At 38.5% G+C, this 23,257-nt stretch overlaps 1 protein-coding gene across 1 annotated transcript; it reads right to left on the minus strand.

The window, feature by feature from the left end:
- Positions 1–16,811: 16,811 nt before the first annotated feature.
- Positions 16,812–18,057, minus strand: LOC143870064 (pentatricopeptide repeat-containing protein At2g37320-like). Its single transcript, XM_077376571.1, has 4 exons — positions 17,897–18,057; positions 17,736–17,813; positions 17,345–17,489; positions 16,812–17,240 (listed from the first exon to the last, which is right to left on the minus strand). The coding sequence occupies exons 1-4, from the start codon at positions 18,055–18,057 to the stop codon at positions 16,812–16,814; spliced, it is 813 nt and encodes a 270-aa protein (XP_077232686.1).
- Positions 18,058–23,257: the final 5,200 nt, after the last annotated feature.

The following is a 23,257-nucleotide window of genomic DNA, read 5'->3' on the forward strand; positions in this document are numbered from 1 at the left end:
TCATCTGCCTCTTTCTCTCACCCGAATTTTGATCTCTTTTGGAATGGGTTTTGATCTTTTGAAGTGGGTTTTGATTACAAAGCCTTGGTGGTGTTCTTTTTTGTTCGGGAGAATCTTATACCCCATTCTTTTCAGCAATACGGGCTATGTATTTTGTCTAAGGGTTTGGGGAGGAGCATCCTGTAAAAACCTTTTTGCGTTGAAACCCACAACTGAAGCAACTTCGGTTTCTTGGTGGAGGATCATCTCACGACAGAAACGATTTTTGGTGGAGGTTATGCGTCCACAACATAATTGGTGGAGGCCGATATCCTGCTGTTTTTTCTCCCGAAATTTTTGCTTCGTTCGGATTGCCGGAAACCCCACCATAATTTCGCCATGGAAACGATTTTGGTTGGGTGAAAGCCTCTGTTGCCGACCTTGGTTGGGGCCGAACCAAATTGGCGCCCCGCCCAAATTCTTGAGTCTCTCAAATAAGGTGCACAGTCAAAGGATCCTTGTGGAGGTAGTGTTGTTGGTGGGATCCTTGTGTCATAGTCCTTTGTGGCCACAACTGTCACTTTGCCGAATCTTGGGGTCTAAATACCATTGCCGAACCCTTGGTGGACGAAAATCTTTTTTTTTTGCCGCATCCCATGGGGCTGAATATTCCACGGAATAATTTGGTGGAGGAATCGTTGGTCCCGAGTTTCTCTTGGATTTGCGGGCGGTTCACACGGTTCAGTTCTTGGATTCGACTTGGATTGGGTTCTCGCGATTCGCCAACCAGGTGCACTCTTTCCAATTTTTATTTCTTTTTAAATATACAATGGAAAAGAACCCTATGCCGTTTGAGATGGTCAAACTTCAATCCTTTGGTGGATCTGAGTTTAATTCCTGGAAGCGAAAGACTCAATTCAGTCTGACATACGTGAATTGTTTTTACACCGTTTTGAGTACCTTTGCTGAGACGGATGAAGAAGTTGATGAATCTCAATGGCTTAAAGATGAGAATTTCTGCAAAGACTACTTGTTGAATTGTCTTTCAGACCGTCTTGCAGAAACCTCTAGTAAATATAACACTGCTAAAGACATATGTGACAACTTAGATGCTCAATTCAAAAAGGAGGAGGAATTGTCCAAGACCCATCTTGTGGACAAATTCATGGATTTCAAGTTTCAAGAGGACAAGGAAATCACTCCTCAAGTGACTGATCTAGAGAATTTGAGATCTAAGTTGCATAATGAAAATAGTAGTCTGTGACTCATTTCTTGTGAGTGCAATCATATATACGTTACCATCTGCATGGCATCTTTTTTTTTAAATTGAAATGCATCGAAAAAGGTGCAAGTGGGACTGGATGATCTCAAACGATTCATTTGAATCGAAGATGAGAATCGAGCCAAGAATAACTTGGAGATGGTTAGACAACAACAGTCTGCTGCTAACGCGGTAACAAATCCCAAGAAATTTCCTTGAAAATCCAAGTCACCTAAAAGTGACAATCCCAAGTTGGAGGCCAAAAAAAAAAGCCTATCTTCCAGAAAAGAAGGGCACGTGCCACAACTGAGGGAAATGTGATCACTGTGCGGCTGATTGTAGGCTACCTAACAAGTCTAAATCTGACACACCACAGAAGGTAGCTCCTATGATGGTGGGTAAGACTGAGCCTAAGAGTTTTGTTGCTATGTTGGGTAACGGTAAGGCCAGTACTTCTTCAGATTGGTGGTTAGATACATGAGCCACTTGTCATGTTTGCAACTCCAAGAAACTACTAGTTGATGTTGTTGCCGCGAAAGAGACCGTTACAGTGGCCAGTGGAGCAAAGGTAGAGGTGCCTCCCGCTGGTACTGAGAACTTGGTCCTTTCTTCAGGACAAATACTAACTTTAAAAATTGTTAAAGTAGTTCTTGCTCTTCAAAAGAATTTAATTTCTATTAGTCTTTTAGACTATGCTTTTAGACTATGCTGGCATATGTACTTCATTTATGTATGGTAGAGTAATTTTGATTGTTAACTCATACTATTTTGATTGTGCATATTTGATAGATGGTATGTTTGATTTGAGTTTAGATAATGAGACTGTTAGTTAGGCTAGTTCACCGTTTATTGCTCCTAAGTTGTTACACAACCGATTGGGACATGTGCACTATCAAAAAATGGTCTAACTTACTAATACTCATAAGATACCATTATCTATGTCAATTACATTTGACAAGTGTGAGAGTTAGGGGTGATAGAGAAGGAGAAGATACACATTGACAGGGTTCAAGGAATTCTGTGCCTTTGATGGCGTAATCCTTGAAACTACTGCTTCTCTCTCGCCTCAATCAATTGGCATAGCTGAGTGTAAGAACAGGACGTTAACTTCAGTGTTAAACTCCATGTTAATGTTAGCTGGCATGCCTAGTTACATTTGGGGAGATGCAGTTTTGACTGCAAATCACATCCTAAATCTCTATATGCTCCTCAATGTAATAGAGTACCCAAGAATTTGGTGAGGACTTTGTGACCTACCAATTGGAGAATGATCCATCATCCTATCAGGACGTGATGAGATCTAGGGACTCTATATTGTGGGCAGAAGCCATTCATGAGGAAATGCGCTCTCTGTTAGAAACTCTAACTTGGCAGCTAGTCGATTTGCCAAAATGGGCTAAGACTATAGGCTGTAAGTAGATATTTGTATGCGATTATACAAAGTTTATTATGGTCTTAATCAAGTACCTAAATTGTGACATCAGAAATTTGGCAAAGTAGTAAAGAGCTTTGGGTTTCTGACATATAACTCGGATAAATGCCTTTACTCTTGTTTTGTATCGAATAAGGTCATGATTATTTGTTTGTATGTAGATGTTGATTCTTCTTTCCAATCTCTTTCTGTGATGAGAAATGTGAAACTACCCTTGGGTAAAGACTTCGACATGAAAATACTTGGGTGTTGTTAACACCACTCTTGGTATGAAAATAAGTTTTTGAAAGGCAAGGAATCACCCTTGGCCTAGCCCATTATACGAAAAACTTCTTTCCTTTTGAGGATGCAGTGAGTGCAAACCGATTGAGACACCATTTTAATTATACCAAGAAGCTGATCTCTAAAGAAGAGACAGTGTGAGTCAGTTAGATTATTCTAAACTAATTGGTAGCCTCATGTTTGTGTTGCACTAGGCCAGACATAGCCTTTATAGTTGGCATGCTGAGTCGTTTTTTACTAGCAATCCTAGCCATGAGCATAGAGATGCCCTTATGAGGCTGATGAGATACCTTTCATGTACTCAAGAGTATGCTCAAAACTATGGTGGCCATCCACTTCTCGTGGAAGAATATTCTGATGAATCATGGGGATCAGAATCAGGGGACAACAAATCTACTGCTGTCGAATTGGAACTTTATGCTCTAGCTTCAGTTGCAAATGAAAGCAGAGGAGATAAAGATTTTGATTATGGTTATGGACATTACCCTGACTCAGTTAAGGATCAGTTCCTTAAGTGTGTTCTGTGATAATCAAGCTACAATTACGATTGTGAAGAGCTCACTCTTTAATGGTAAGAGGAGACATCTTAGGCTGAAACATGCCATGCTGAATTATCTCAAGAACACGAGATTATCACTTTGATTGATACGAAATCGAAGAATAATATAGCCGATGCTCTCATATAGGGGTTGACCAAAGATCGAATATTCAAAACTGTGGGGGGGATGGGGTTAAAGTCTATATAGATTGGACTTAACCTACATCCATGTTATTTTGAATCTTTGAATCTCCCTTTTGGCCAAGATAAGCACTTGATATGTTTCGACGATGTTTACAGTTGTTGTGTGTCATTCCACATTTGATGACATGTCCTTTTTGGGAAAGGTTGTACATTCCAAACTTGATGATACAGCTTAACTCAAATATGGATAAGATGACTGTAACATTCCAAAAAGAAACATGAAATGGTTCTTTGCAAAAGAAACTATTTGGTCTTGTTCTTTAATGAAACTTGACAATTAGGAATGGTTATTTGCAAAAGAAGCTGTTTAGGTCTTGTTCTATATTGAAACTTGACAATGATGCTTATGGTGAGAGTGATACTGATACTTTTTCAGCCATTTTGAATTGTGCTAAGTTCTTCTTCAGGTAGAACTAGATACTTTCGTGAATTATGGAATTGTACTAAGTTCTTCTTCAGGTAGAACTAGATACTTTAGTGTTTTACACAAATGATTGGATTCATTTTCATGAAATCCATATTTGGTAATTCACAGGGATTGGCGAAAAGGAGGAGCTTGTCTTGATTTGGACTTTGATGAAGATAACTTACTTGATGAGTAATTCTTCTAAAGTCATAAAGACTATGCTTACATTTCAGTATGCATAGAGTTCACTTTTTTGTAGAACTTTATTTTGGATCTTGATGAGAATCATACCTCATGAATGAATTCATCTAAGATCAGTGGGGTTCACTTATATGTAAAACTACCTTTTGGTTGAGTTTAGCTTGTTGTATATCTAAAACTCTTGGTTTCTCATAAAATGATTCATGTTTTCATTTGGATTACAGATCTCTTATGATATAGACCATATGGTGATGTGGATGATTCAATATTTTGTTTTGAACATTACACTATCTATCTATTGGATTGTGCTATATGTAGAACATAGGAGGAGATTGTTGGGTATATAATATAACCCATGTATGTTCTAATATAAGCCCAATAAGATAATGGACCGGTGTAGTGGGCCTATTTGGACTAGAGCCCACTAACCTATTAAACCCTAGTGTATCTAATATATATAGGGGTTGGAGGCAACAAACTTGGTTTTCCAAACTAGATACCTTGGGTGTAATGCTTCAAGCAACCTCTTGCTTGACCTAATTACTCTAACAGCCTCTCCTACGTTTTAAAGGACTAATTAAAATCAATTTCCAAAGTTTGGTGAAAGAGGGTTGTACCTACCCATCCTTTCACTTCCTAATAAAATCCTAAACTATCTTGTAAACTGCTAGTATATAATTTGATGTTGAATAAATCAAGTAGAAAATGCAATATGAGCCATGGTTGTTAATCTCTTTCTCGAAGCCACTTTTTGAGCCCCACAGGTGCAAAACCTGGGTGTGATCCGAACGCCAATTACATCTAACCCATTGTCGCTTGACCTCTCCTTGATCGTATGATTCCTAGCACGTTCACCAACTAAGCTTCCTTTTAGGGCTCCTACAAACAAAGCTAAACGTTTCTTGGACTTGAGCCTTGCGCTCAAATGATTAAGGCTCTGTTCTTCAACTTGAGGTCCAGGTTTACCTACTTAAGGAGGCTGAACTTTTCACTTCTATTTTTTAGCCTTATTCCTTATAAACGAAATGACCATTCAGGATGGGACCAATAGCATGTGTGCCACCAATATTAATCTTGACAATGATCTGCCTAGATGGATGTAAGGATTTTTTTTTTATTATTATTTTTGTTTTTAAGGGGGTATATTTTTCCATGGAAATGAGTTTTCCAATGCTTGGTAAAGTCATTTTCCTCTATTTTTTCCAAAGTCAAAAAAATTAGTTGTTTCACAAGGAAACTGCAACCTTACTAGATCCTGGATTTTTTCCATAGAATGTTTTTTTCATGAAAAATATTTTTTTTTCATAATTTTTTCCCTAGATCCAAACATCCCCCTGAGGGTGGGTGCATTCGGATTGCTGGAATCAAGCGCTATAGTCGGCATCATATTCCAATTCTGCCTGGTTCAACAAAATTCAACAAAATAAACAAAATCAAGGAGCAGGAATGCCATCATGGCGTAATTAATGAGGTAAATGCTAGAATATGTTTCCCACCTCTAGAGGTAATATTTTGATTCGACTCCGAACATAATGAAATTTTTAATAGAATCTTATTAATTATAATTTTTGTTCTAATTTTTTCATTCGGTTTTCAAGGAGAATCAGAATAAGATGCCAATTCTGATTCTTGATTCCAACAATCCAAACACCAATCCAAAGGGTTTTCATAGTCTCATGCCCCCTTTTTAGTTATTTTTTTGTTTTATTATACCACTTTGCCTACCCCAAGAAGAATCCCTCTCTTCTATTACCTTCCATGTGAGAAGACGACAATTCCATTTTCATGTCATGTATAAGGTCTATTGACAGAAATATCCTTGTGTTTCTTGTGGCACTCCACTCTTGCATTTTATTTTAACTGTTCTACTGTTTTATCTTGTGAGGGGTGCACAAGGAGTTTCCTCTTTGGATTGGTTCTTCTAGAGGAAATGACCAAACACGCGGTGCACAAGGAGTTTCCAATTCTAATTTGGTTTCCAATTTCACCTTCAATTTCCACCAAACTCCTTCAACCATCCCTAACAGGGATTTGCTAGCGTCCATCGCAGAAGGCATTTCGCGGAGAGTCCATTGCATGAGAGAGCAGCCAAATCAGATGAATTAAATGAATAAGACAAAATCTGAGCCCATGTGGCTGCTCTCTCATGCAACGGATGCTCCCCGAAATGCCTTCTGTGATGAACGCTAGCAAATCCCTCCCTAATAAATACTAGGGATTTTTCCTGATTAGTCCCTACATGGCAAAATAATTTCTTAATAGTCCTTAAGAAAAGCTTATTATCCAAGCAGTCCTACTTTTAGAAAATTATTGCTAAAAGGTCTCTAAAACTAACATACGTCTATTTTCTCCGTTTAAAATTTTAAAATGGCAATTTTACTGCCAGCCCCTTTAATCCGTTTTAGCCTATTTTGATTTCCTTTCCAATATTTTACTCCCAACCCTAGCTCTTATTCCCAAAAGTTTGAAAGGAAAATATATTCCTAAAATTTCTTACTTTATTTACACATGAAGAAAAGACAACTCCAACGGACCCTATTTAATTTTTTTAGAGGGGTTTTCTATTTATTATGAAATTCATAAGTAACCTAAATCATATCATTCAATTTGCAATGAAAAAAGTTAACAACTTGTCGAATGTTTTTTTGTTGAAGGATTTTTGTCGAAAATCTATTTTCGCCTATTTCCTAATTTATTTCTGAAAATATTGGAAGGGAAATCAAAATAGGCTAAAACTGATTAAAGGAGTTGGGGGTATAATTGCCATTTTAAAATTTTAAACGGTGAAAATTGACGTATGTTAGTTTTAGGGACCTTTTAGCAATTATTTTTTAAAAGTAGGACTAATTGGATAATATGCTTTTCTTATGGACTATTAAGCAATTGTTTTGCCATGTAGGGACTAATCAGCAAAAATCCCTAAATACTAATAATTAATGTTTCTTTTCATTGTCCTTCGTTTAATCGTTTTCTTCTCCAAGAAAAAATTAATTGGAAAAACGTTTCTTTATACCTCATGTTTTGCTTTGATAGGGTGGATCCCAGCATTTTTTTTACCTGAGCCTAGAATGGGTGGGGCGGCCACCATTTTACACTTAATTTGATCGGCCGGGCATCTCTCCCCAAACCCACGCATATAGTAGGGCCCACTATTTTACACCTCGTGCAAATATGGGTGTGGCCCACCATTTTACACCTCATGCTATTGATGGGATGCGGCCACCGTTTTACACCTCATGTTTTTTATGGGGGTGGGGCCACCATTTTACACCTCAGGTTTTTTCCGGGTGGCGCCAACATCTCTACCCAAACCTATGCATTGCGGTGGAACCCATCATTTTATTAGAGAGATTGAAGAATGTTTCCTACATAGCTGCATATAATATCCACTTACATATAAAACATACTGTGAACAATATAAATTTTCACTTTGTATGTACTTCGAATAATATTTCCTTAGAAAGGACTTTCATATATCTTATATCATTGAATTTATTTATTAAGTATTAGAAATATGAGAGTATAAATTCTCAGTAGAGGAACAATGTATGTTCCTTCTCTGATCGATAATATAAAAGCGATTAAAATTTTATGGGGCTTTAATTATTACAGCCCCAAATGTACATGTTCTTGAAACTTAATTAACTAAATAGTGACCGAGTTAGGACTACGTTCTACCCATATAATATCTTCACCATCAAAACTATTCGCTAAACATCCTCACATATCTCATTAAAAGATTGTGTTTATCATGCAATGTATATATTTTGAAATTTAAAATATTTATAATTATAAAATGAAAATAATTCAATGTCATTGTTTATTTAGTATCTTTTGATTATTTGATCGATTTTGAAAACTGAAACAATATTCTAAGTCATGACTCACAATATATTTTCTTTTTTAGTTCTTTTGCCTCCAATTATTAGAAAATAATTCAAAATTCTAATAATATATTGGGACGATTGGAATTATCAAATAGAGCGAATTAACAATGAATTAAATCAAAAATTCAAATAGGGTTTATATGAAAATTATGAAGTGCTACCTCAACCCGAATGAAGCGAACCGATGAACAAGGTTACATAGATCCTAACTATCACTGTTCGCATTTTTAACTAACAGTCGCCCTAGGAACCGTGAGGCGGATAGTCTCCCTCATGGAAGTGTGACTAGAGCCGAGCTATAATTGTTTGAATTTCTTCCTCCCTAAGAAGTTATATATGTCTGTTTTCTTTGCTTTTGTACTCTTAGGCCTGTGACCGCCTTGGTCTTTGGCACTCTTTTTTCCTAAATAAAGTAACACCAACTCAACTCAACTCGACTCAACTAAGCCTTTGTCCCAAACCAGTTGCGGTCGGCTAATGAATCCTTTAGAAAATTTTCATGAAGAACTAAATAAAGTAACACCATTTCATAAAAAGAGAAGAAGAGACTAAGAAATTGTAGCAACAAAAAGAGAAGAAGAGACTAAGAAAAAATGCCTCGAGTACCCCCATTCCAAACAAACCCTTGTCCCTTTTATACTAGGTTGCATTTCCTCTTAATCTAGACCGTCCTTTCTCTTTTTCTTTGATCTCACGGTTCGTATGGATTGCTTCTCAATTAAGTAACACGAAATGCCTGGAGTACCCTCCATAAGAGGGAAAAATCCCCTCTTTTATCTGAAAGCTACTTTTCGTTGCAAGTTAGGAAATGCGGCCAGTATCTACTCGAACCAAAAAAAAAATATGAAATGCGGGTATCCACGGGTTCACCCTACCCAACCTATATTTTGGCGGGTTGGGTGACCCACGGGTCATTTTTAACGGGTCACTCACATGCCAACCCATACCCACAAATTTGCAAGTGAGTTCGGTCTACCTGCGGGCACGGGTTGATTTTGCCAGGTCTAACTGTCGCCCTAGGCTCCACTATGAAGTCCATTGATCCTATGAACAACCTCTGGTCCCGCCTAGATCAAACAATCAGAGTCCGTCTATCTATAAGTCACTACTTGGATTCTCCCTAAAAAGGTTTATACTCTTGTTTTTTATAGGCATTAATCTTGCAAATAGGAAGTCCATTTAGCTGGCATGCGAGCTACCCTCATTATTGTTTCAATTCTCAACAGGATTTGCTAGGCAATTTTGCGGAAAGACATTTGCGGCTTACTTTAGCAGTAGAAAACACCCAGCTCAGATGAGTCAAAAGAATAGGACAAAATCTGTTAAAAAGTGAGAATATTGTTGTTCTCAACATTCCAAATCACTCAAATTTATGGAATCTCAGGCTGATAACCAATAGGCTAAATTGGGAGAGAAAAGAGAGTCATTAGGAAGACACCACATTTTTAGGAAGTTTGTAACAGCCCTCCCAATTACAGCACGCATCTAACAGCACAAGTATAACACATTATCATGCCAATAGTACCCTTCTTTTTTGTAATAATAAGACAAATAACCCTTACATTCGTACAAGTGGCAATATTATAATGCCTATTTTGGACGATCCTAAAACAACTGCATCTTTCTCATGAAGTAAACAGTCGTATAGCCCAGATTTGGAATCTAGATTTTGCCAGTGGGTGCTACCTTCTCAAACTGAGTTAAAGATAAATACAGATCCTTCGATCAGTTCTGATATGGTTTCTTTGGGAGGTATCCTCAGAGACAGCAAATGTCAGATCATTTCTCTCTTCTCTGTTGCCTATGACTCTGTCCCCATTCAAGAGGCCCAATTAGAAGCAATCATCAGGGGTGTTCAGCTAGCCAGAAACAATCAGGTTGAAAATTTATGGATAGAATCAGATTCTCTCAACGCAGTTCAGATTATTAGAAAGCAATGGCCTTGCCCATGGAGAAAACTCCCTGCCCTTGAAAAGCTCCATCGAGATCTAATCTCCCTAAAATCTTGGAAAATCAGCCACATTTGGAGAGAAGGTAACAGGGCTGCTGATTACCCATCTAAAAGCAATTGCATTTGTAAAGGGGATCCCATTCCCCTATCTTGTATTTCATATGATCTCTTTGTAATTGCCTTAGAGGATTCCTTTGGGACCCTCTACCCTAGATTGTAATTCCTTTTCTGTTTAATATATTCTGGTCGGGGTCTGCCTAACCCCAATTTACCGAGCAAAAAAAAAAGAAAAAAATAACTGCATCTTTCTCATGCCAAGAGATCGAATGCAGATGGGTGAAGTTGTTAAAGAATTGTATTTGATCAGAGACTCGTATCATAGAATTGGCATCTTTACATGGGGGTTCATCTTATCTTAGCAATAACTAAGGTATTGATTGAAGTTGAATGGTTCAATGACAAGAATCGTTGGAAACATCACGAGATATGCAACTTTAATGTGAGGATGGTTGTGGCATGCATTTATGTTGATTTTCACCTTCATTTGTTTGTATTCTCTTGAAAATTCCAGCTCTCTTCTTTGTAGGGGTGTAAACGGATCGAATTCGGAGCGGATATGGCTATATCCGAATTCGATTACAATATACACTATCTGAATTCGGATTCGGATTCGACGGATATTTAATATTTATTACCGAATTCGTATCCGCCGGATACTGTTCGAATTCGGATATTATCCGTATCCGTTTATCCTGTAAATTCGAACATTTTATTGCAGCATTTCATATTTTTTCTCCTTCTTACTCGAATGAATTTTCCAAACCCTAAAACTAGACCTCTACATTCTCTTCACAAAATTAACTCTCAAACCCTCAAAAATATGAGATCCTCTTCTTCCTTTTAAAACAAAGGCAGAGAGAGAGAGAGAGAGAGAGAGAGAGAGAGAGAGAGAGAGAGAGAGAGAGAGAGAGAGAGAGAGAGGGGGGGGAGGCGGTGGGGATGGATGATAGTGTTGGTAGTGGTCTTTTGGTTTTTCCTCTTTTTTTTTGTATATGATGGAATGGGTTTGAGCTATTTTGATGGAATGGGTTTAGGCTATTTTTCTTTTCTTTTAGAAACAAAAGATAGTGTGTCATTACTAAAAATAAATATTAATGATGTTATTAATAATAAATAAAAAGGATTTACTTCTCGGATTCGGATGTTAAACGGATCGGATATACCATTTACCAGATTCGCATCCGCTAAGAGCCGGATATCTCATAAACGGATTCGGATAATATCCGCTTGAAACGGATTCGGATAATATTCACTTTAAACGGATTCGGATGCGGACGGTAATCAAATTTCCGAATATCCATTTACACCCCTACTTGTTTGTTTGTTCCTGAAAATAAAGTCATATTGAGGATATAGACAGACAAACAATGATGAGAGGGGGTTGAAATATCATTACATAAAGTCCATCACTTGGCATAGTGGGTCTTTCCTTATTGTAGTACTTCAGTGAATTTAGCTTCGTTGATCGTTTAGTTCAGAGTTAATTTAGGTTCATTATGTAAAATAAAATTTTAATAAAATCAGTCTTTATGCATAGTGGGGCCAGCCTAGGTATGGGCCTCGTTTCAAAAAAGTATGCTCAAGTGATGATTGATTTTATAGCCCTTGCTTTGGATGTGCTATGGCTCAAAAATCATGCCAATCATTCAAGGAAAATGATAAATTCACCCTTTTATTTACCAAGCCAAAGACGAACAAAAGCGAGGATGGCTTAGGGGTTTTGCTTGGCATTTGGATGCCACATCAGCAAAACCCCATGTTGGGTTGCCAATATAGTAACTAAATCTCTAAAGACTACCCTCCTGGTTTTACAATTTCATGTCTGCTGATTTGTCTCCCTTGTCTCCTTCCAAAGAGATCGAAGCCAAATTCCGCAAATAGGTGGAATTTTTCTTGAATTTCTTGGGAATGATGCTTTTCTTCTTTCTTTCTCCTTCCTCTCTTCTCCTTGTATATTGGTAATGACCCTCCTTACCACTGCTCTATGAGGTCGACAACCAAGCACTTCTTACCACTATTCTACTAGGTAAGTTCCATGTAAATCCAAGGCATGTTTAGTACGTACACCACCCCTCTACGAAGTAAATGCCTGCAGTCAAACATAGTCTAAAGGGCAGGCATGGTTAAAACAAGGGTCGTTATCACCGGCCATCACTCAAATTACAAAGCTAATAATGTACATTTTTCATCCTTGTATATGGACTGTCAAAAACTATATAGTGGGAAACGGTTCACATTTAATAACAAAAGGTAAATTAGAAGTGCACGATTGGCATAATTTTTGGGTCACAATAGATCCAAAGAAAAGCAAGACATGTCAAATGACAGATTGGATCAATCAAGCTAGACCAACTATGCTATAGTGAGGGAGTGTCGTACTAAAGTATTTCTTATAAAAAAAAAATGTATCAGGCCCACCTAGTCCCATACCTAGGCTGGCCCCACTTAGGATTAAAACATTCCACCACGCTTCCGCATTTGCTGCCCTCGGCAGCCACTCTGTGGTGGTTTTCACTCTGGATTTTTTTCTTCCAGGTAGCCCTTTTCACAACGGCCCACTCTGTGGTAACTTTGGTAACTTCGCTCTGATAGGAACCTGCAATACCAAAGTCACATGTGGAACCCGTTAGGCTACGCCCTTTAAACCTGTCTCATACCAGGCTGGGATCCAACTAGTCCCATACATAGGCAGGCCCCCATTTAGGAGCCTAACAGATTTTTTAAAGTTTGGGACAGGGGCGGGGGTGGGTCAAAATTTTGGAATTTTTTCAAGAACTTTTCCGCTTAAACAAAGAACGTGTTTGTATTTAATCATAAAAAATGCACCAACAGGAGCATTCTTGGTATTTATAATTTCCCAAAATTTCAAATGACCAAGCAGATAAACATCGCTTATACCATACATAATAATATGCATATAACCAAAACCAATTCACAATGAAATTTCACAGCATCAAAGTTTTATTTTACATCGAGTAGGGCTCTACAGAAAAAAGTCCAAATAAAAAAATTACAGTCATTGCAGGGTCTCATCCTGAATTCCTGATGATCCTCTTATCTCAATGTGGAGCTCACTGGGTAGCCACAAAAATTATAGGGAGAGGAGAAAACTAACAGCACTTGTATTACCATTTCCATGAAAGAAAATGGACTATAATCTCTGTGATTTTATATAAACTGTAGTAAGAAAAATTTTCTATCATCTGAAACTTTAGCAAGCCAATATCTTGAGGCTTATCACAAAGGAACTTCCTTAATAGCTGAAATAACTTGATCAATGGTTTGGAATCGGTGTCTTTCCTTAACGAGCATTTTTGCAAACTCAGGAGCTCCACGTTAGCAATAGGCTCGCTTGCTAACATCATCAATCGAATCGAAATCCTCACCATGAGTTACACCCACTATCCTCTTGAAACTCACAGATTAACCATTGATATTAGAACAGATTCGAAGTCCAGAACACAGATTTTCCACAAGTTAAATGAAACAGAAGATGACTGACCCTATATAAGGTGATGATTGAATATATTTCTATGGACTAAACATAGTATATAATGTACACTAACATAAGATCCCTGCAGTACTTTGAACATCACAAGTACATGTATAATTTGAAAGCTTCTCACAAAACGACCATTTTCAAATTAGATCTCCTGCATTTTCATGTCGGTATGTCACCTGAGATGGAAGTCATTTTACAATATTCACTGATTTCTTAATATGGAAATACTCCAGTCGGGTTTGAAATATATACACTTACACTTTCGTTTGCATGCTTTGGCATGTTTTTTGTTAGAATTTATTTTGGTTGCTATTTATTCCTGAAAACAATGACCAAATGCTATAGCTAAAAAAGGCCATCTCTTGAGTAAAATGAATTGTTAATGCTATCGCCCATACACATTATCAATATGATGCCGGTGTTGGCTGATTATCACCCCATGTAAAATTAGTTAAGATCGTATAAACACCCTGCTCTTTCAATTGTGAAGAGATCGACTTACTGTAATGACTTTCTTAAGGGCAAATAAAAATATTAATAAAGAAGAGATACACGGGGAAGCCCCGGTGATTGAGATGATCAAAGGAATACAATGGGTCATCTCTGGGTAAAAAGAAATCAGATCTCCAATGTTTGATTCTCTCCCAGCTAACTCCGAGTTTGCTTGCTCCTGAGGAACTGAGTGGGAGGCGTTGGACCACCAAATTTCTAGACCAAACAGAGACCCCTCCACCAACCTCCTAGCTAGGCTCAGCCTTCCGGTCCCATCTCTAGGATTGAATGAGGATTACTTGGGGCCCACCCAAAAGATCTCCAATCCTCTCCTTCCACCTCATATCTTCTACTGCCCTCTTCCCCTAACTCAGACCAATGCCCAATGCTAGGACTAGGAGTTACTGAGTGACATTTCTAGAGTTATACAGCTTGTTAATATAATTGTCCATGCACATTAGCTATGTGATGGAGTTAGTTTTTCTGTTGACAGACTGTCGACCATGTGGAACAAATAGTTGAAATGCTATGGACGGCTCTCTCTCTCTCTCTCTCTCTCTCTCTCTCTCTCTCTCTCTCTCTCTCTGCCTTTTTTCTCTTCTCTTCCATTTTTGGGGTCATCTAGTCCCCTCTTTTATCTTAATCTTTGTTATCTCTCATGTAATTAAAATAAGACTACTCTTTCGGTTATGAAGAGTCCTACTGAAATGAGTTAAATTCAGATTGTTCAGTTTGGTATCAAACTCCCATGTAACAGTGCTAGACTACCAAGTTTCCATCAAAGTGACAATCTTCTAATGGAGAGTTACTTCATGTGGCGGACATAATGGAACTGAGCCACGTCTAAAAGGTTAGATAGGATGCACTTAGACCAAGGTATTTCTCCTGAGTTGACCATATGAGATAGGAGTATATGAGATGTGTGTAGTGCCAATGTAAAGAATAAGTCAACTCTATGTCATCCCAAATTTGTAGGTGTTAGCTTCTTTTTTGGACCAAATGGATGTATGCGTTCTCCAATAGAGGTACATGAGGCGTTGTTCTTGTTACACACTCTTATTTCTTCTATATTGTGTTGCCTGAGCATCTCATGACATAATAACCCGCCATTCCTCCTATGTGTTGCAGAGACTGTCCACTAATTCAAATAGAAACATATTATGGAATTGTGCTATTCTGATCATGGTCCCAAAAAATCAACCTTAATTACGTGAAAAATCAGATGCCTACAGAAAATAGTATGCAAAATGTGTACATGGCTACATGCTTCCAACGAGGCCTTAATGTTGCCTTTGCAAATAAGATCAAACTAACATAATCCTATTTTCAAATAAGGAGAGATTTTGGTGGCATCCAAAGATGCCCCAAGGGTATCTTTCCAAGTTTCCTTACACGTAATAAAGGAATTCTACCAAGAGAGTGCTCCCCTTCATCATAAGGACTCAGAGATGTGCTGCTCATAAGCTTGATCTGTCTGCGATCAGCGCAGGATACTCTAATTGTCCACCGTTATAATTGGGACCAAGGAAGCAGGAATCTCTAATCAGAATGGGAAAACGTGATTCTTTGAAACGCGATTCGGAAATGCGATCTTCTTGATTACCCAATTTTTGAGAATCTCGTTTCAGAAACTTGGGAAATGCGATTCCCACTCTATGTGAAGCGTGTTTCCTATCAACCCTCCTTGTCACTTGCTGGTCCTCTTCTCTTCTTGGTGGTCCTCTTCTCTTCCTCTTCTTAGTTACATATAAATATAAGAATACCTCCCATTTGAATGTATTAAAAATAGTTTCAAGAGCCAAATTTAAAAGGATAAAAAGTCAACTTTCTAGTTCTAGTACAAAATTCGAAAAAACGGATCGGGTCAAAATCTTAACTTCCAAATGATGGTGTATTTTTCTAATTTTAAAAATTCATAAATCCTATCATGTACAAACATTATTAAAAATAAAAAGCCAGGTAAAAAAAACTCATAATTTGGTTTCTAAAATTTTTTCATCTTGTCAGGCACTCGTCAACAGACTGGTCAACACAGGCATTCAACAAATAGTGATTTTCCTTTAAGTAAATGTTGGATCTTTTAATAAAAAGTGTTTTTTAATATTTTGTTCATATAATTATTTCTTATATTTTTTAGTAATTTTTTATTTTTTTAGATTTCTTAAATATTTAACTATTAAAAAAAATCCCCCGATCCTTCCCGCTTCCCGCCTTCCTGGGAGCCTTTTCTTACCGCTCTGGCACACATTAACACCAATGGAAACTAGAAATGCATCTCCCTTCCATGACACGAAGATGTAGCTATTCTATTTGGTGTCAATATCCTCCATTTCTATCACCATGAACCTCAACAATGTGAGTTGGGCACTAGATCGAATTTCTAGACATCAACAGGTTTTACACCCAAGAAATATCTCATAAGGCCAATATTAATGGAGCCCATAAGATTATATATCTGATTTTTGGCTATCAATAGATTGGTGATTCTTGTAACTGTCATAGTATATCTTCTTTCTTCTTCCTGCCCTATAAATTCATTTGGATTTGGTATTGCTTTTACCAGTAATCTACACATTTCTTGCCCAAAAAAATGAAAACGCCTAATGCTACAGCCAGCTACTCACAGTAATAAGAAATGATTGCTTCCTTTTGCGACTCATCAACGTCATGAACTGCCCGCTTCTCATATATCGCCTCCCTATTTTGTTGAGTAACATCTCCTGCTATGAAAATGTTCCTTCGGCTTCCAATGTCAATCCAGCTGAACCCAACGTCCCTCTTTAACCCTCTATCTGTCATCAGCCTCCTCACTCTTACTGCATCATCCCACATACCAAAGGCAGCATATAGATTAGCTAGAAGAATGTGAGTATGCTCATCTTCAGGTTCCATCTCAAGAATTCTTGTTGCAGCAAGCACACCAAGTTCGAGTTGCTTATGTGCATGGCACACCCCGAGTAACACCCTCCACAAGCTCAAGCAAAAGTTCCACTTAGTCCCAATAAGAGCAATGCTAGTCTCAACCAACTTTTCAGCTCTTCCAAACTGACAGGAATGCCCAAACATACCTCATGGAGCTGAAAAATGAGGGTTCCTTCTTCGACTAGGCCTGCATGAGCACAAGCAGTAAGCAATCCGAGAAAGGTTACGGAATTTGGTTTGACACCTTCTGCTTTCATCCTCTCAAAGAGATTGAGTGATTCATAATCATGTCCAAACCCAGTAATCATGCCAGGCCATGAAAAAACGTCTCTTCTTTCCATCCTTTCAAATACACTAATCGCATTGATGATGCTACCACATTTTGAATATATGGATACCGAAGCATTATTTATTGACAACACATGAGTTTGCTGATTAGGAATCTGAAACTGCTATTTTATGGTGAAAGCATGAAACTGTTTGCTGAACTGCAAGGAAGCCAATCTGCTGCAAGTTGTAAGAAGAAACGAGAAAGCCAACTAATGGAAATGCATTCCTTGCTCAAGCATATCTAGAAAGAGAATGATGGTGTCATAATAATGGCCACTGATGGAATACCCATTCATCAACACATTCCACGTGTAGAAATCTCTCTTGCTCATCGCTTTGATGATTTTCTTTGCATCGGTCAGCCAACTGCATTTTGAGTACATTGTTAAGATAGCATTTAGCTCTCAAATAATAAGCTTGATCTTCCTGTTTTTCAGCACTTATCATACATTGTAATAAGAGAATTGGATATGCCCATCTCATCTTCAAGTCCCGACTTGATCATCTGCACATGGACTTCTTGACCATGCTTTAGAGCTGAGGCGGCAGATATAGCGCTCAGGATGCTGGGAAATGTTATGAGGATTGGCATTACACATGATTCTGACATGACTAGTCCACGGAATAAATCTATGGCAATTTTGCTGCAACAAATTCTGTTCATATCCTGCGACAAAATTTTTTTTTTTTTTTTTTTTAAATTGACTTTTATTACCAAGAGAAGATGAAAGGGGGACAAGTTGTCCCCACATACATTAGTTACACCCCCAGCTTAGAGATCATCAGAAAATGATAACACTTCAACACATTCTTTGCAATACCCTCCATCTCGGGCGCTATAAAAATGGACATGAATTCACGCAGAACACCATCCTTTGCCAGCTGATCAACGACCTCGTTAGCCGATCTCCTCCGATGTTCGATTGTTGGCATGATGACACTCACCAAATCCCTAATTTCAGTCACGAAGTTATGCAATCTCCAGGGTCCGTTTGAGTTTTTGGTTGCCCAAGCAATGGTGTTTGAGGAATCACCTTCTACAATTAGCGGTCGGAGCTTGCTATTAGCGAACCATTTAAACCCAAATAACAGCGCTCGTACCTCAGCTTCATTAGCATAACAGATGCCTACCGGTCCTGAGAAAGACATCAGTATCGTCTCATTGTTATCGCGAATGACCACCGATCCCTGCTTTTCCGGGATTTTCTGATGGAGCTTCCGTCGAAGTTTAGCTTGAACCAGCCAATCGGCGGAGGTTGCCATTTTGGGGTAACTTTTTCCTTGATCATCTGCTCCCAAATAATAGTATTCCAATTCCTTAATATATCCTCGATTCCATAATTAATTCTCATTCTATCTTTGATCCATGAAATTAATTTAATTTTAATCTGTAAGATGACCCAATTCAACCTCCTTCCTTTATATCCGGTTGTTTCTTTTGTTCCATACGTTCCAGATGATGACACAAGTAAGGAGTTTCCACATCGCTTGCCCAATATCTCCAAACGTACCACCACGCCAGTTCAATAAGGTCCTTCTAATGCCTTTTGTAAAAGCCCATGACACATCAAAGGATCTAAGAAAATTCATCCAAATTTGACAGGTTAACGGACAATGTAGAAGTAAATGATAAATAGTTTCCTCCGCTTTCTTGCATAGAACACACCGGCTTGCCATCTGAAATTTCCTTCTCTTTAGTCTATCACATGTATTTATGCTTTTATGACTGACGGTCCAAGCGAAAGCCTTTTATGACTGACGGTCCAAGCGAATGCCGCCACTCTTGGAGGTGCCCAAGTCTTCCAAACTCTCGCCTGACACTTAGCCTTCCTATTCCCACTACACAAGGCCGAAAAGAAAGATCTAACGGAGAAACTCCCGTCTGGATCAGGTGTCCAAATTCTTTCATCCATGACAAAAATTGAACAATGACAAGAATTTACAAGCTGTAATTGCGCTGTGAAGCTCACAATTTCATCATCTTTAAGAGCACTGAGTAGCCGAATATCCCAAAAACCCCTTCCATGCTCAGACCCCCTAATTAGATAGTCTGAGATTTTGGACTCACTGCTGGTGGCAAGCCTAAAAATGTCAAGAAATAAACAATACATCGGGTTCTCTCCCACCCATAGATAAATCCAGAATCTTACCTCTTCCCCATTTCCCACCTTGAAGCGCACGAATTGCTCAAATTGATCCAGAGAGGCGCAGATAAACTTCCACGCTCCCGACCCTTTTCCGGCCGTAAGATTTTTAGCATTCCATGTACCCCATTCTTTCCCATATTTTTCCCCTATAACATTGTGCCAAAGAGTCCCCTTTTCCGCTCCATACCGCCACAACCACTTCCCCAATAATGCCTTATTCTAAGTTCTAATTTTCCCAATCCCCAGTCCTCCTTGCTTCTTCAATTTTGATACCTTCTTACAAATGATCAAGTGCCTAGATTTCTTTAGTTTTCCATCCCCATCCAACGGAAATCTCTTTGTAGTTTTTCGATTCTTTGAAGCGATCTTCGACGGGATTTTGTACAAGGTCATGAAATATACCGGCATATTTGCAAGGGAAGTTATCAATGTAATTCTTCCACTAAGAGAGATTTATTTTTTCTTCCATATGGCCAGCTTCCTTTCGATTCTCTCAACTACCGGATCCCATTGAGTAGCTGATGGAATTCCATAGCCAAGCGGGAGTCCCAAATATGTAATCGGTAACTTTTCCACTTTGCATCCAATGCTCACAGCATGACAGGCTTGTGTTGAACATTGATCCCAGCCATGACACTTTCAGAAAAATTAATTTTTAATCCGGATGTAATTTCGAATCATCGGAATAATCTTTTAAAGTTTGCTACCGATCGCCCATCTTCCTCTATAAATGGCAGCGTGTCATCTGCAAACTGTAAATGGCTGACCGGTTTAGAAGCATGACAAGGCTTCAATCCTCTGATATACCCTTTTTCTTCAGCCTTCGTTATCATAGTGCTAAGCACTTCCGACAACTGTATTCAATGAAACTACATTCTTTGGGGATATCATCTCGAACATTTTGTTTGCATCTTTTAAATTCCTAGATGTTAGGAATTAACAACGAAGCAGAATAACGATGCAAAGATAAACGAAAGATTCACACACAGATTTACGTGGTTCACCCAACCAGTTTGGTATGGGCTACGTCCACGGCAGAGCGACAAGCCAACGATTCCACTGTTCTGAAGAAGAAATTACAAACCCTTACGCCTCTCTCACAATCGGGTCTCCTGATATCACATCCCTTTTATATGGCGTTCAGAAACGCGTTACAATAAAGAAAAAATACCTAATTCACGAAAGTACAAAACTACTCTTTGTATAAAAATAACAATCTTCCACTTGAAGACTGATATCTGCACTTCTACAGATAAAGATGTACAATACTTTCCAGATTAGACTGAGATTAGGCTTCACCAATAACACTACACTTATAACACTTATAATAAAATGTAACGAGAGAAATCCCCATAGTAGTCCTGTTGAACAGCCCATCTGTGACGTTTTTTCCATGTATTATCCTCCCATACTCTTCTGCTCCAACAGAAGTACAAGCATTGAGCATGCTAGCATAAGGAATTATGTTGGACGAACAAGTCCTATGCAGAGCATGTCTAAAAACAAATGAAAGCCTTCACTCTAATTCCCATTTGAAACATTAGCGGATATGATCGAATTCCATGTCTGAATGTCCTCATGCAAAGGAAGAGGGACCTCGCAGAAAATCCTCCGAGCATCATCCAAGATTTCGCATTCTGAGTACATGGTTATGAGGGAAGTCCGCACACCAACAACTAATGCAAAACCAGTCCTTACAGACCAACCATGGAGCTTTTTGCAACCCATACATCACCTAGACCAGAGATCGCCTTAAGAAGGCTGCCCAAAGTGAATTCGTTGGGAATCAAACCCTCGTCCATCATCTCCTTAAACATATAAAAGGCATGAAAGAAATTCCCACAACGAGTATTTGCAGCAATAATAGGAGACTAGGAGACTGCTTTTCGTTCGGGCATTCTCTCGAACAGATAGTGTGCATCTTTTAGATTTTCCCGCTTTTGGGTTGTAACTTGTAAGTGAAAGTGTGGGGTCGAAGTGAGAGGGTCAATCATCTCCTGTGCTTTTTTATTAGTTTAATTATCCAATGTCCAATAATCATCAACTTATGGGCAGATGAAACGGTGGGTCCCACTGATTTGGATAGATGATCTCCATAAATATGAACAAGAATATGAAGGGTATTTTCATACGATGGTGTCCTGCATTTGGATAGATGATCTCCATCGGATTTTGTTACTAACTACCCGTCAAGATCCAAAATAATTTCAGACCTTAGGAAGTGGATCCAATGGACACATTTACAGTCCAACTGTTGTGCCCAAATTCAATTCGGATCCTTGAACACCACCAACCATTCTCAAGCATAAGTAATTTTACTCTTTCTAAATGTAGAGCGGAGAGAGACAAACCCTCTCTCCCTTGATTTTTAATCTAAGGGAGAGCACCGTTTTTTACTTTTCCTTGGTTTAAAAACTAAGGCAGCAGGTTTTGTCTCCTTCCGTCTTTTACATTTTGACGGTCGGGCATCATATAATTTCTCCTAAACGTATAATAAACGGGCCAGAGCCTATTTGTTTTGATAATGATACTCATACTTTCAACTATAGACATTGACTTGACTAATTAGTGTATGGTCACAAAGTGTTCTTGGAGGTAAATCTCTTTTGTCTTTTTCTGCGGAAAGACAACATCCATTCCAAACCATCCCTCGTGCATACGGCAGCGGAAGTCAAGTATTGCGGAGATAGGGTGACTCCAAGCATTGATGTATGAGCGTATTGCGGAGCTACAAAAATGCACCGAAGGGATAATCATAGCCGTCCATTTAGTAGGTTTTAAATGTTGATAAATCTAAGCCTCAAGAAGTGTTCACAATTCACAGGTTTCTTCATACCTTCACGTTCACTGAATCAACTTGTAAGAATAAGCTTTCTATTCTACGGCCTCTTTCTTCTCTTACGGTGTACAACCTATTTGCATTGCAGCGTAACAAATGAACGGTTTAGATCATCCTATGACATGGGCCTTTGTACGTTTGGATAAATACTAGAATTCATACGCCCACAGGGCAGAGCCTATAAAAACTCAGTTTAGTATCTTTGGACTATTGTGGTATATGCATGCTATAATTTTTGGTCCTTTAAACTTGATGAATTTTAATAGCTCCAATAGCTCCAATAGGGGGTATGATATATTTGCCCATTTTATTACTTGGGACAGCTCCTTTAGTGTAAAGAGGAGTCATAAATGCACTAGTAAGAACATGGATTGCAAATGATACAACGGAAATGATATTTCTAGTTTTCTACCCCTTTCCCTAAATTTCCAAACTTCAATTTGTCTTTCCTAAACTAAATCAATGATCATGGAAGAATCATTTATGCCATACAACTTAACTCAAACTAGTTGGGGTCGGCTAATCCTAACGTGAGGAGACATGGCAACCAAAGTCAAGTAAACGTCGTGGGGCCCCACTTAAAGTAGAAGGCCTAACGTGGGGCCCCACTTATGCCATCTTTGACAAAAATGAAAAATCGGTAGAAGTCCAATATTAATGACAAAGATTAAACGGTAGAAGTCCAATATTAATGCCCATCTAGTCTTATCTTTCTATCGACCAGTCAGATCTCTCTCTCTCTCTCTCTCTCTCTCTCTCTCTCTCTCTCTCTCTCCCCCTATAAATAGAAGGGTTTGAAGGTGATTCTGCATCTTCAACCCAGG

Source organism: Tasmannia lanceolata, unplaced genomic scaffold (assembly GCF_043159265.1).
Source record: "Tasmannia lanceolata isolate RefF3 unplaced genomic scaffold, GAP_Taslan_0.1 ptg000003l, whole genome shotgun sequence".
Taxonomy (NCBI): Eukaryota; Viridiplantae; Streptophyta; class Magnoliopsida; order Canellales; family Winteraceae; genus Tasmannia; species Tasmannia lanceolata.